At 43.3% G+C, this 15565-nt stretch overlaps 1 protein-coding gene across 2 annotated transcripts in view; it reads right to left on the minus strand.

The window, feature by feature from the left end:
* Window positions 1-15565, minus strand: part of LOC140728383 (uncharacterized) — a 120355-nt gene that overhangs the window by 79011 nt on the left and 25779 nt on the right. For both annotated transcript variants that reach the window (XM_073047010.1, XM_073047009.1), the window contains exon 2: window positions 1887-2068. In XM_073047010.1, the coding sequence (XP_072903111.1) occupies window positions 1887-2068 (182 nt within the window). The remainder of the gene's footprint in view (window positions 1-1886; window positions 2069-15565) is intronic.

Consider the following 15565-nt stretch of genomic DNA (forward strand, 5'->3'; position numbering starts at 1 on the left):
CATTCACCCACTTTGGACGTGTAACCGTAATGAATTATTTAAACCAAGAATATTTAATCAAACAATATTACTCAATTATTTTTGATATATTAAATACAGAACACTGTGAGTACTCAGCAACAATCTACCTCTATCAGGTCACCTCTCATCCTTTGTCACTTCAAGCAAAAAAGGCCAAGTTCACTCAACCTATTCTCATAAGGCATGCTCCCCAATCCAGGCAACATCCTTGTAAATCTCCTCTGCACACTTTCTATGATTTCCACATCCTTCCTGTAGGGAGGCAACCAGCACTGAGCACAGTACTCCAAATGCAACATTACCTCTTGGTTCTTAAACTCAGTCCCACAGTTGATGAAAGCCAATGCACCATATGCCTTCTTAACCAGAGTCAACCTCCACAGCAGCTTTGAATGTCCTATGGACTTGGGTCCCAAGATCCCTCTGATCCACCACACTGCCAAGAGTCTTACCATTAATACTATATTCTGCTATGATATTTGACCTACCAAAATGAACCACTTCACACTTATCTGGGTTGAACTCTATCTGCCACTTCTCTGCCCAGTTTTGCATCCTATTGATGTCTTGCTGTAACCTCCGACAACCCTCCACACTATCCACAACACCCCAACCTTTGTGTCATTGGCAAATTTACAAACCCATCCCTCCACTTCCTCATCCAGGTCATTTATAAAAATCACGAAGAAAAGGGATCGCAGAACTGTGCCCTGAGGCACACCACTGGTCACTGACCTCCATGCAGAATATGACCCATCTACAACCACTCTTTGCCTTCTGTGGGCAAGTCAATTCTGAATCCACAAAACAATGTCCCCTTGGTTCACATGCCTGCTTATTTTCTCAATAAGCCTTGCATGGGGTACCTTATCAAATGTCATGCTGAAATCCATATACACTACATCTACTGCTTTACCTTCATCAATATGCTTAGTCACATCCTGAAAAATTTCAATCAGGCTCATAGGCACGACCTGCCTTTGACAAAGCCAAGCTGACTATTCCTAATCATATTATGCCTCTCCAAATGTTCACAAATCCTGCCTCTCAGGATATTTTCCATCTGTTTACCAACCACTGAAGTAAGACACAGTCCATAATTTCCTGGGCTATCTGTACTTCCCTTTTTGAATAATGAAACAACATCCCATTCCTACTAGTCCATCCAGGCTATATCTCTCTTTGTTCAACTTTTCATTCTCCATTGACTAACATTTTCTATCCCTTTCTCCACCTAGTTCTGTATTTCTATTACCCCTCCCCCATCTAGTTCCACTTAACATTCCAGGATTCTCCCTCCCCACACCACTCTAGACCTTCTGGTTCCATCTGCCCATGATCCTACAACCTCACCTGGTTCCACCTATCACCTACCAGTCCACTGTCTCACCTCTCCAGCTCATCTCTTTTTCTCAACTATCTTGCCCATACACTCCCAGTCCTGATTCATGGTCTCTGCCTGGGACGTTGCCCATCCTCTTGCCTCCGCAGATACTGCTAAACCTGCAATTTATTTTTTCCCTAACTTTCCAGACTGATTTTCCATCAGAACCAGATCTTTTAAATGTGGAAGAGAAGGAGAACTCTACTCTTGCACTACGTGTTCCCTTGATGTTCATTAAATGTAGCAAACACATTTCCAGATCGTTATTGTGTAATTCCTACTCACTACATCATGACTGTTGCTGAAGAATGCATCCCATGCCACACAACTGAAATTCTGGATCACCATTACTTATACAATTAACTATATTTTACATTACACACAAATTATATCGATATCCAATCCTGAAAGACAAATTCTAGGTGCAAATTAAATATCAGCATTTTAAGAAAAATGGAAAATGCGATAGAAAGACTCTTACAGGGTTTGGACAGATTGGACAGCACTCTCCATGGGGGATCTCTGCATCAGCGCAGTCGACATCATCACAAACTATTTCCTCACAGGCGACCTCCCCTTTGTCACAGACGCAAACTCTGCAGGGTTCTGGTTTCCAAACATCGCTGTCACCATATTCTCCATCTTCAAATATGCATAAATCACCTGAAAATGAAACAGGCATCTGTATTAAACTCAGAGCATAAGAAACTCAAGAAAGAGGAGCAGGAGGTGGTCAGCCAGCTCTTGGCATTCAATGAGATCATAGCAGATTCAGTGCTTTCTCTAATACCACCTCAGTCCCTTGTCATTTCAACATTTCATTCTTAAAATATAGACAAATACATGATCTCTATAGCTGTCACGATAAAGAACTCAGGATTCTGTAAGTGAAGAACTTCCTTCACATCACCACCAAAATTGGGCAATCACTTATATGAAACAAAGACCCCAAAGATATCATCATGAGGGGGAACATCTTCTCAGAGTCCACAGTGTCAAAACCCCACTGAATCTAATTGTTTGAATATACCTTGTAAAAAAGAACAAATTATTTTTGTCGCAGCTGCATACTAGAACACATCCTGCACAATTAGGAAGGCTCACCAATGCCTCTAATTTTTGAGGAGGCAGAAGAAAGCTGGACAATGCACATCAATACTCCTGTCCTTCTGGTGATGCACAGTAGAGAGCGTCATAACATGCTGCGTCACTGCATGGTACAGAAACTAGACTGCAGCAGACAAGAAGGCTCTAGAATGGGTGGTCAGAACTTCCACAATACATCACTTGCTCCAGCCTATCCGCCATCAATGACATATACCTCAAAGACTGCCCAAAAAAGGCCAGTAACGTCATGCTCATGGACTATTTGCCCCACTCCTATCAGGGAGGATGCTACGTAGCATCCACACCAGGATCACCAGACTCAAAAACAGTTACTTTCTCCAAGTAGTAAGGCTGATCAACACCTCCACCCATTAACTCACCCCTCCACACCCCCCACCCCTGCTTTATCATTTCCTGTCAGCCACCTTACATACAGACACTCTTGTGCCAAGCATTGCTTTATGGACAGACAACCAATCTAAGTATATAGTTATCCAATATATTAATATTTATTGTTTTCTTTATTATTATATTCTTCCTCTGCTGATCAGATCCAGATTATTCCATATTCTTGTATATGCTTACATCTTCGCATTCTTTGCATTTGGAATGCCAGATTATTTTTGTATCATAACATTTTACAGTCCAACCCTGATTGTTATCTAGGTATTCTCACTGCATATTTCTACAGTTGGGCATGCTATGTTGGTGCCAGAATGTGTGGCCACATTTGCTGGATGGCTTCAGCTTTTGCTGTCCCTGAGGGAATTGGGCGTGGTTGAGAGCGAGGCTGAGAATGGAGTGTGCGGCATAATAACAGATTGCAAACCCAAGATCAGCTCCGCTACTCTCCACTTGCCAATTAAAGTGTGAGTAAGATTGAAATCAATGAGAATGACAACAGAAGGTGAGAGGGTGTTTAGCACTGTCTGCCTGTGTTTTACTAGTCTCCTTCTCCCTCTCAATCACTGCTGCTGGAGGAAGGAGCACGGGACTTGGGTCTTGGGAAAGGTTTTATTGCCATGGGTTGTGGTTTGGTCTCTGCAGTTCATATTATATGCACTTCTGGTTCTCCTATTTTCTTAAATTGCTATATTGCACTGCACTATATTGATTGGGGCATTTTGATGCAAACTGGCTCTGTGGCCTGCAGTCAATGACTGATGCAGCACTAAATTACCGTAGATTCCGGACTACAGAGCGCACCTGATTAAAAGCCGCTGGCTCTAATTTTAGAAAGAAAATCAATTTTTTACTTGTACAGGCCGCACCGGATTTTAGGCCGCACCGGATTTTCGGCCGCACCGGATTTTCGGCCGCAGGTGTCCCACGTTGTAATATGAGATATTTACACAGAAAGATATTACACGTAAGGATTTTTTAACTTTTAATTAAATCCATATGGTAACATAAACAAATACATATTGCAAATGCTTTTTTTCAAACCGTGCCTGTAACGCGGCTACTTTTAAATATACGTTGTGTATACTTTTTTACTGAACAACATTCCAATATCTCCTAACGACTGGTAAAAAATATATATACTGCAGCCTACCAGGAAAAGTTATTGATCGCCTTGAACTTAAAAGCAGCGTTCGCTCAGATCCAATGCCGCTCGCGTAATGCCGCTCGCCCCCCTCCTTCCCGTTTATCGCAAACCGGTATCCCACAAGACGCGGCGAAACCGGGTGTGACGTCATAGCATCCCGCGATGTAGTACAGAAAACAAATATAGTTAAAACACTTCTAACTTTAACTAGAAAATGAATTACTAAGCAAAAATATTATAAACTAAATAACTGCCATAAAGGCAGCACAATGCTTTTCTTCGAGTGTTTTCCATGTTGATGAGGGTGAGTACAAATGACTGATTTACAATAATTTAATTGTGAAAGTGCGCTTGATTTATCGTACAATTTCATTGGACCTCTGTGAACTACTCATCAATTTTATTGGTCTACTGTTACGAGGCAAAATGTTTTTGGCGGCATGAAAAAAAATCATGTATTAGCCGCACCGTATTAAAGGCCGCAGAGTTCAAAGCTGTTCAAAATGTGGGAAAAAAGTAGCGGCTTATAATCCGACATCTACAGTAAGCTGTACTGCACTAAACTGAACAGTCCTAGACAGTTTACATACAGACACTCTTGTGCCAAGCATTGCTTTATGGACAGACAACCAATCTAAGTATATAGCTATCCTAGGACTCTGTAGTTTGATGTTTAATAGTCCGTCTGTTATTCACTTGTTTTTCTTTTGCTGTTTGTGTGATTTGTTCTTTTTTTTTGCTTTTCTGCTTTCTTTGAACGGGTTCCACAATGTTTCTTTGTTTCATGGCTCCCTGCAGGAAGAAAAATCTTATAGTTGTATATTGCAGAGATCCTCTAATAATAAATGTACTTTGAATCCTTAGCCTGTCTTGGTTGGTAACAGAAATGGTACTTTTCACTGTATGTTTTGATGTACACATGATAAATAAATGATTCTGAATCTGAACATTTTTCTTCCAAAAGTATTTAAGCTATTCCCTTAACTACATCATACAGTGGTGAGCAACATATTCAAAAAAAATTAAAAGGCAGATCACATGGTGATTTAAGCCTACTCTAGTAGAAAATCAGATTATGTCTGAGCTCCCCCAGGTCTTTGTCTCCTGCATTATCACCAACCTTATCAAATCTGGAGATCAGCCATCCGTTGCCACCAAAATCATAATTACTTTACCCCGCACTGCTTGTTTCAACCTCCTAACCAAGATCCACAAACCTGACTGTTCAGGTAGGCCAATTGTTACTGCCTGCTGTTGCCCTACTGAATGTATCCACGTGCCTCAACTTCATTTTGCTTTCTGCAGGAATCACTCCCTATTCGACTCCCTTGTCCATTCATCCCTCTCCACCAATCTCCCTCCTGGAAATTATCCTTGCAAGTGGAAAAGCCCCTACACCTCCTCTCTCATTACCATTCAGGGCTCTAAACAGTCCTCCCAGATGAGGTGCCATTTCACCTGTAAGTTTGTTGGAGTCACGTATTGTGTTCAGTGCTCCCGGTGTGGCTTCCTGTACATCAGTGATTGGGAAACCGCTTTACTGAGCACTTACGCTCATCCATTAGAGCAAGTGGGATCTCCCAGTGGCCCATTTTAATTCCACTTCCCATGCCCATTTTGAAATGTAAATCCATGGCCTCCTCCACCGTCATGTTAAGGCCACACTTGGGTCGGAGGAACAATACCTTATATTCCGGTTGGGTAGCCTCCAACCTGATGGTACGAACATTGATTTCTCCAACTTCTGTTAATGCCCTCCAATCCCCCCACCCCTTCACCACTCTCCAACCCTTTTACCCTCTCTCACCTTAACTCCTTGTCTGCCCATCACCTCCCTTTGGTGCTCCTTCCCTTTTTTCTTTCTTTCATGGCTTTCTGTCTCATTCACCAATCAACTTCCTAGCTCTTTACTTCGTCCTTTCCCCTCCAGGTTTCACCTATCACCTTGCGTTTTTCTCTCACCCCTCCTCCACCTTTTAAGTCTCCTCAGCTTTTTTTCTCCTGTCCTGCCAAAGGGTTTCAGCCAGAAACGTTGACTCTTTTCCCTAGATGTTACATGGCCTGCTAAGTTCCCCCAGCATTTTGTGTGTGCTCATTTTATTCCCCTTGGTTCAGTCCCTATCCACCAACATCCACAACATTTTACATCCTCTTGATCTCCTCAACAACTTTCAGTTTCCTGGCCCTGTTCATTTCACTTTCACCATGGATGTTCAGTCCCTATACACTTTTATCTCACAACAAGACAGCCTTAAAGCTCTCCACTTCTTTCTCAACAATAGACCTGACCAGTTCCTCTCAACCACCACCGTCTTCCACTTGGTCAAGTTGGTCCTCACACTCAACAATTTCTCTTTCAGCTTCTCTCACTTTCTCCATCTTCAAGGTGCAGCCATTGGCACCCGCTTGGGCCCCAGCTATACCTGCCTTTGTGTTGGCTACATGGAGCAGTTCATGTTCCAAGCCTTTCCTGATAATAATCTAGAACTCTTTCTGTGCTGTATTGATGATTATAATGGTGCTGCTTCAAGCACCCATGCTGAGCTCGTCATTTTCAACAACTTTGCCTCCAACTTACACGCTGCCCCCAAGTTCACCTTCTGACACCTCTCTCCCTTCTCTCGTTCTCTCTTTCACCATCTCTGAAGACAAGCTGCCTATCAATATCTTTTATAAACCTACTAATTCCCATGGCTATCTTGATTATATCTCTTCCTACCCTGTCTTCTGTAAAAATGCCTCCCCTTTCCTTCTCAGTTCCTTCATCTCCACTGCATCTGTTCCCAGGATGGGGATTTCCTTTCCAGGACATCAGAGATCTCCTTCTTCTTTGAAGAATGGGCTTTCCCTTCCTCCACCAATAATGCTACCCTCACCCATATTTCCTCCATTTCCTGGATATTTTCCCATCGCCTTAATAGGGATAGAGTTCCTCAACCTCACCAACCACCTCATGAGACTCTACATCAAATGCATCATTTGCCACAACTTCTGCCATCTTCAAAAGGACCCTACCACAAAACACATCTTAATGCCTATCTCCAACTCTCTGCTTCCCACAGGCGTCATTCCCTTTGTGATTCACTTGTCCATTCTTCCCGCCCCACTAATCTCCTTCCTGGCGCATAGCCCTGCCCATTCACCTCCACCCTAACCTCTAGTCAGGGCCCTAAACAGTCCTTCCAGGTGAGGCACACTTCTCCTGCAAATTTTCCAGGGTCGACTACTGCATCTGGTGCTCCCAATGCAGCCGCTTCTATATTGGTGAGACCCAACATAGATTAGGGAACTGCCATATTAAACACCACCGCTCCATCCACAAAAAGCAGGACTTTACAGGGGACAACCACTTAAATTCATATCCCCATTCCTGTTCTGACATTTTGGGCCATGACCTCCTCTTCTGTCAGGATGAGGCTACTCTCAAGTTACAGTGGCAACACCTCATATTCCGTTTAGGTAGCCTCCAACCTGATGACATGAACATTGGCTTTACCAGCTTCAGGTAATTTTTACTCCTCCACCTTCCCTCTACTTCAATTCCCCACTTTGGCCTCTTATCTCCTCTCCTCACATGCCCATCACCTTCCCTTGGTGCTCCTCCTCCTTCCCTTTTCCCATGGTCCAATCTCCTGTCCTATTAGATTCATCCTTCTCCAGCCTTTTACTTTTTCAATCTACCACCTCTCAGCTTTTTATTTCATTTCTCCCCCCCCCACCCCCACCTGGCTTCACTTATCACCTTCTAGCTTGTCCTCCTTCACCTCCCTCCCCACTTTCATATTCTAGCATCTTCCTCCTTCCCTTTCAGTTCAGATGAAGGATCTTGCCCTGAAATGTCGACTATTTACTTCCATAGATGCTGCCAGAGCTGCTGAATTCCTCCAGAATTTTGTGTGCATTACTCCGGATTTCCAGCATCTGCAGAATCTCTTGTGTTTATGATTGAGTTACTATATTCATTCCAGTTCTAAATTGAGGTCTCTCTTGATTTCTATTTTTAATCAATAAAACTATTGAGCCAGATTGTGCTTGAGCTAGACTATTCTTTATGTTCAACCAGCATAGCCTCACTGTCGTTTTGCAGTCAAACTCAGAATCAAGTTTAATATCATTGGCATATATAGGGAAATTTGTTGTTTTTACATGTTGCTGATAGTAGAGGGGAAGAAGCTGTTCCTGAAACACTGAGTGTGTGTCTTCAGGTTCCTGTACCTCCTTCTTGATGGTAGCATGTCCTGGGTGACTGGGGTCCATAATGATGGAGGCATTGCCTTTTGAAGGTGTCCTCAGTGCTGGGAAGGCTTTCACCCATGTTGGAGCAGGCAGAGTTTACATCTCCAGCTTTTTCCAGTCCTGTGTAGTGGTGCCTCCATTACAGGCGGTGATGCAAGCAGTTAGATTGCTCTCCATCTGTATAAGCTTGTATGTGTGTCTGGTGATGTACCAGTTCTGCTCATTTTTCTAATGAAACACAGGTGCCGTCGTGCCTTCTTTGTAATTGCATCAATATGTTGGACCCAGGCTAGTTCTTTCGAGATGTTGGCACACACATACTTGAAACTGATTGAATAGGTTAGGACTTTATTCCATGAAACATAGAAGGTTGTGGGGAGATTTGATAGAGCCGTACAAAATTATGAGGCATATAGACAGTGTAAATGCAAGCAAGCTTTTTTTCACTGAAGTTAGGTGGGACTACAAATAGAGGTCATGGGTTAATGGTGAAAGGTGAAAGGTTTAAGGGGAAAATGAGAGGAAGCTTCTTCATTCAGAGAACCATGATATCAGGGAACAAAGTGGCAGCCCAAGTACTGCAATACAAGTTCCATTTCAATGTTTCAGAGGAGTTTGGATAGGCACCTGGATGGTAGAGGTATAGAGGGCTATGGTCCTGGTGCAGGTCAATGGGAATAGACAGTTTGAATGGTTCAGTATGAACTAGATGGGCTGAAGGGCCTTGTTCCATGCAGTGCTTTTCTATGACTCTATGATTATACATCCTTCCACTGCTGATCGATCAATGAGGACTGGTGTGCATTCTCATGACTACCCCTCCCCGAAGTCCACAATCAACTCCTTGGTCATACTGACGCTGAGTACAGGATTGTTGCTGTGACACCACTCAACCAGCTGATCTACTTGCTCCGGTACATCTCCTTGTCACCATCTGAAATTCTGCCAACAATAGTTGTGTCATCAGCAAATTTATAGATGCCATTTGAGCTGTGCCTAGCCACACAGTCTTGAGTGCAGAGAGACTAGAGCAGTGAGCTAAGCACACATCCCCGAGATGGGCCAGTGTTGACTGTCAGTGAAGAAGACATGTTATTTCTGATGTGCTCAGACTGTGGTCTCCCAGTGAGGAAGTCAAGGATCCAGTGGCAGAATGATGGACAGAGGCCCAGGATTTGGAGCTCGTTGATTAGTACTGAGGGTATGATTGTGTTGACCGTTGAACTTTAATCTATGAACAGCCTCTGAACGAGATATTACTTTGCCCAGGTGGTCCAAGGCCGAGTGGAGAGCCAGTGAGATTGAATCCGCTGTAGAACTATTGTGGCGACAGGCCACATGGTGGGTTCCAGTCCTTGCTTAGGCAGGAGTTGATTCTAGCCATGAACAACCTCTCAAAGTACTTCATCATAGTAGATGAGAGTGCCATAAGGTGACAGTCATTAAGGCAGCTCACCCTGCTCTTTTGCCCTCTCCAACCTCTTCACACTAACAGTCCTCCAACATATACCCAAATCACAACACCATCCAGTCCACGTAGAATCCCTTCCAGTTCTGAGACCTGTACCATCAAAGTACCTACCAAGATTTAACCTGAGAAAAGCGAATTGGACATATTTTGCAGAATCCCTTGATCAACTTATCGATACCATACCACCAGAACCTGATCATTATGATGAATTTGTCTGACTAATCTGGAAAGTAGCACAGCAGAACATACCTAGAGGCTGCAGAACCAAATATATTCAGGGATTGACTAGTGATATCAAGCAAAGTTATGATGAGCATGTCAACTTATATGACCAAGACCCGTTTGGTCAAGACTCAATTGAAATGGGAGAGTCAGTTCTGTCCCTACTGAGCCAAGAGAGCCAACAGCGTTAGCAGGAACTGATAAAAAACACAGACATGACCAAGAACAGTAAGAAGGCATGGGCAACTGCTCGGAAACTCAACTCAGACAATAGACCAGCACAGAGAATTGCTGCTGTAACACCCAGTCAGGTTGCCCACCAACTAATACTAAATGGTTGATCAAATAACAAGGAACGGAGGCAAAAAAAAAGCAACATCAGGAGACGGAGTCAGCTCTCTGAAACGGGAATAACAACTTCCCACCTCTCAGCCTAGAAGAATTAAAGGATGAAGTATCACAGCTAAAATTCAACAAAGCTGCTGGCATAGATGGGATTCTTAATGAATTCCTTAAACATCTTGAACCTAAAGCACTCCACTGGCTTCTGTCCCTTTTTAACTGTTGCCTAAGATCATGAAAAATACCAAAAAAGTGGAGAAGCCAAAGTTGTTGCTCTCCTAAAACCCAATTAAGATCCCAACATTCCTAAAAATTACAGACAAATTTCCTTGCTCTGCACCCTCTATAAACTGATGAGAGACTCATACTGAAAAGAATATCCCCCTTAGTCGAAGATCTTCTAACACCAGACCAAGCCGGGTTCAGGCCAGGCCATTCTTGCTGCAATCAAGTCCTGAATTTATCCCAGTATATTGAGGATGGCTTTGAAATGCAGCAAATTACAGGGGCAGTAATCGTTGACTTAACAGCGGCATATGACACTGTGAATCACAGAGGTCTTCTACTGAAATTATCTAAAATGTTACAGAATGAAACCACAGTCAAAGTAATAAGAAGCCTCCTAGAAAATCGCAGATTTTATGTAGAAATGAATGGAATTAAGAGTAGGTGTCATCCACAAAGGAACGGACTACCACAGGGATCAGTCCTGGCACCTCTACTATTTTATGATTACAGAATCGACCAACCAACCTTTCCTAATACACGCAGGTTTATCTATGCAGATGACCTATGCATAGCAACACAAGCTAACCCCTTCCAAGAAGTTGAAGTACAACTTACAGCAGTCCTCAAAGCAATGAAGCAGTATTATGAATAATAGTCTCTGAACCCAAATCCATCAAAAACTCAAATGTGTGCATTCCACCTGAGGAATCAAGAAGCAGCTCGGAAACTCAAGATCTCCTAGTGTGGGAGAAAGCTCAAACACCATCCAACAATTTACCTGGGCGTGACACTAGATAGGACGCTCTCATTTGCCACCCACATCCTAAAACTCCGAGGGAAAGTTGGCTCTCACAGTTCTCTCTTGAAAAAATTACCAGGCGTGAACTAGGGAGCTAATGTTCACACACCTAGATCAACTGCCCTAGCACTCTGCTATGCACCTGCAGAACACTGGGCACCTGTGTGGGACAGATCAGCCCATGAGAAGAAAATAGATCCATTGCTTAACGAAGCCCGCTGAATAATCAGGGGCACACTGCACCCCACACCCACTAACATCATTTACAGACTTGCAGGCATTGCTCCCCCAGAGATCCGAAGACAACACTACAACAAAAATTGAAAAGGTAAACAGAACTCGGATCCACGGCACCCACTACATCATCATTGCCAGTTTCCAACTGATTAAAATTGAGGAAAAGCTTTGCTACAGTGGAGGAACTACCACACGGAACATCCCCCCCAGACGTAAAGGATTGACTTCTGGCAACAAACGGAAGCCAGAACCCCACCAAACAATACTGTGCAAGATCCCACAGAAACGTTGCCAGACAGGGCACTGCTTGACAGACGGATGTGGTCACTCTCAACAGAGCGAGAGCGGGAGTTTGTAGGACGGGAGACAATATGGTGAAGTCGGGTTTAAAGACCAGCGAATCCTATGAGTATGGCGAAAGGGTGCAGAACATTGAACACGTTCTGTGCAACTGCCCACTCTCACCTGATTTAGCCGACAATGACCTGCTCACCATCAACCAAACAATACTAGAGTGGCTGGCTGTCCGGTGTGACAAGCTATGAAAACCCTGCTCTTCCTGGGCACTGGTAGGATTGTCATCCTTTAGATTGTGGGAATCTCCAGCTGCAGTAATGAGAAATTGACAATATCTTTGAACAATCCCGCTGGCTGGTTGGCACAGGTTTTCAGAACACTAATGGTACATCATCAGGGACTAAGGCCTTGCAATGGTTCACCTCCTGAAAGAAGTTTTAACATTGGCCTCCGAAATAGAGATTAAAGGGTCACCAGATACTGCAGGTGTCGCTTTATTTTCCCTTTCAAAGTGTGCATAAAAGACAGTCAAGTCAAATCGGTGCAGGAAGCTTCACTCAGGTCAGGGAGCGAGAGATTTAAATAAAGGAGTTTTCGGGGATTTTGCCGGTGAAGTCGCAGTTGAAGTTGAACCGATGTGGAAGGCTTCACGCAATTTGGGGAGTGTGGGAATTAAATAAAGGAGGTTTCATGGGATTTCATCGGAGCAGTCGCAGTCGAACCTGTGTCGGGGCATGAAGTTTCTCACATTCGCAAAGACAAATACCAAAAAAGTAGGGATAAGTAGGGTGGACATCGTGTGATTAGACCTGTGTTAGAGTGGGGAGGCTTTGTCTCATCAGAGTTGGACAAGATACGTATGTACTAAGTTCTTTCTTCTTCATTCTTTGTCTGTTAGTACATAATTAGAGCAATAATAAAAACTCCAGCGGCTGTATTGTGTTCTTTGTGTGAGATGTGGGAATTCTGGGAGACCTCCAGCCTCCTGGGTATCCACATCTACACCAGGTGCACTGAGTTGCAGCACCTCAGTAGAACTGGAGCTGCAGCTCAAGAATCTTCAGCAGATATGGGAAACTAAGGAGATGATAGATAGAAGCTGCTGGGAGCTAGTAACCCATAAGTTGCTGGAGGGAGAAAAATGGGTGACTGTCAGGAGTAGGAAGGGAAATGGGCAAAGTACACCTTTGGCTGTTCATCTCAATTATAAGTACACCGTTTTGGATACCGGTGAGGAGGCAGCCTATAAGGTATCTCTTCTGGGGAAGGTATGACGTGCACAAAAGGGACAGGCTACACCTGAACCTGAGGGGGGTGGACCAATATCCTTGCAGGCAGGTTTGCTGGAGCTGTTGGGGAGGGCTTAAACTAATTTGGCAGGGGTAGGGGAACTGGAGTGATAGGATTGAGGATAGGGACATTGATTTACAAGCAGAGGTAGTGATTAATGAGACTGTCAGGAATGATAGGTAGATGATAGGGCAAAATTGTAGTCATTGGGATTGGTTGCAGTGTAAAAAGGGGAAAAAATTGAAAATGTGTTATACTTGAATGCAACAAATATACAAAATAAGGTAGGTGATTGCATATGTATTATCAAAGTATGTATACTTGATATGTCCTTGAGATTTGCTCCTTACAGGCAGGGATGAAACAAAGAACCCCAGCAGAACCCACTAAAAACAAAACAAGACCATCGGACACCCAGTGTGCAGAGCAAGAGAGAAAAAACAAATTGTACAAACAATTAAGCAACCAAACAGCATTCAGAACTGAAGTTCACAACACCAGGCTTTGCCAACACTAGGCAGCTGATTCCAAAGGCCTCAGTCCAGCACAGAATTGAGCAAATCGCATGGAGCAGTGAGCCAAACTGGCCCGTCTCTCACCACGACTATTTCAATCTGGCCCAGTGCTTAAATTGTCCAAATCTTGGGTCATTCTTTACCCCCTGACTTGGGTTCGAGCTCCGTCACTGCAATAAAAACAGTACAAGACCCTTTCAATTCAGCTCAGCTATTAAATTGATCAAGTTTCAGATCTCTCCTTGCTTCACCTTACCTCGTTTTGCCTTTGCTAGCTTTGCTTCTCCTTGGCTCTGACTCATTGAATCACCCAATCTTTCTAATTCAGCTTGGCTCTTAAATCAGTCAAACTTCAGATATTTCCATGCCTTGGCTCCACTGCATCATATTGACTGAAGGTCTGCTCCAGTAACTCCAGCTCAGACATGTTGCAACCATGCTACCCCAGAAAGACTCCAGTCACACCACAAAAATCGTACAGGAGATTTCACACAACTCTGATAGAGAAGCCACAGGCCACTGTTTGCAATGATCATTTCCCAGAAAAAGTGTGAATAATGACGTATGTAGTTGCTTCAGTAGTTGGGAAGATATTAGAGTTGATTTTTTAAGATCTTATTTCAGGGATCTTGTAAGCATATGACAAATTAGGCCAAAGTCAGCATGGTTTCCTTAAGGGAACATTTTGCCTGACAAATCTGTTGGAATTCTTTGAAGAAATAACAAGTAGGATAGACAGAGGATAATCAGTAGATGTTGTGTACTTGGATTTCCAGAAGTCCTTGGACAAGATGCCACACATGAGGCTCATAAACAAGATATGAGCCTGAAGTATTACAGGAAAGATACTAGCATGGATAGAGCATTGGCTGATTTGTAGGAGGTGAAGAGTGGGAATGAACGGAGCCTTTTCTGGCTGGCTGTATGAGACCAGTGGTATTCCACAAGGGTCTGTGTTGAGACTGTTCCTTTTTACATTGGATATTAACAATTTAGGTAATGAAATTTATGGCTTTGTGGCCGAGTTTGTGAACAATATGGAGATGGATGGAGAGGCAGGTAGTGTTGAGGAAGCAGAGAAGCTGCAGAAGGACTTAGACAGATTAGGAGAATGGGCAAAGAAGTGGCAAATGGAATGCCATGTCGGGAAGTGTATGGCCATGCACTTCCATGAAAGGAACAAAAGCGTAGACTTTTTTTAGACTTGGAGAAAATTGAAAAATTCAAGGTGCAAAGGTATTTGCGAGTCCTCAAACACCTTTGTAGGATTCCCTTAAGGTTACCTTGCAGGTTGAATTGGTGGTAAGGAAAGCAAATGCAATGATCGCATTCATCTTAAGAGGAGTAGAATATACAGTAAAAGAAAGGATGTAATACTGAGGCTGTATGAGGTACAGGTGAGGCCTCCCTTAGAGTATTGTGAGCAGTTATGGGACCCTTATTTAAGAATGGATGTGCTGACATTGGAAAGGGTGCAAATGAAGTTCATGATAATTATCCCAGGAAGGAAAGGGTTATCACATAAGCAGTGATTGAAGGCTCTGGGCCTGTATTGACTGGAACTTCGAAAAATGAGGAGATATCTTAGTGAAATCTATCAAACGTTGAAAGGCCTAGATAGAGTGGATATGAAGAGGATGTTTCCTTTGGTGGGGGGAACCTAGAACCAGAGGGCACAGCTCCAAAATAGAGTGGCATCCATTTAGGACAGAGATAAGGGGGAATTGATTTTAAACATTTAGGTTGAGTCAAATAATAAACAAATCTTTGTTTTTTTTTTACCATTCAGAATCAGCAACCCCATCCAAATGATGCAGCCTTAGGAGAAAAGCTAAGCACCTGGGTTCAAAATGAAACCAGCCCCTTG

The sequence above is a fragment of the Hemitrygon akajei genome, chromosome 5 (assembly GCF_048418815.1).
Source record: "Hemitrygon akajei chromosome 5, sHemAka1.3, whole genome shotgun sequence".
NCBI lineage: Eukaryota > Metazoa > Chordata > Chondrichthyes > Myliobatiformes > Dasyatidae > Hemitrygon > Hemitrygon akajei.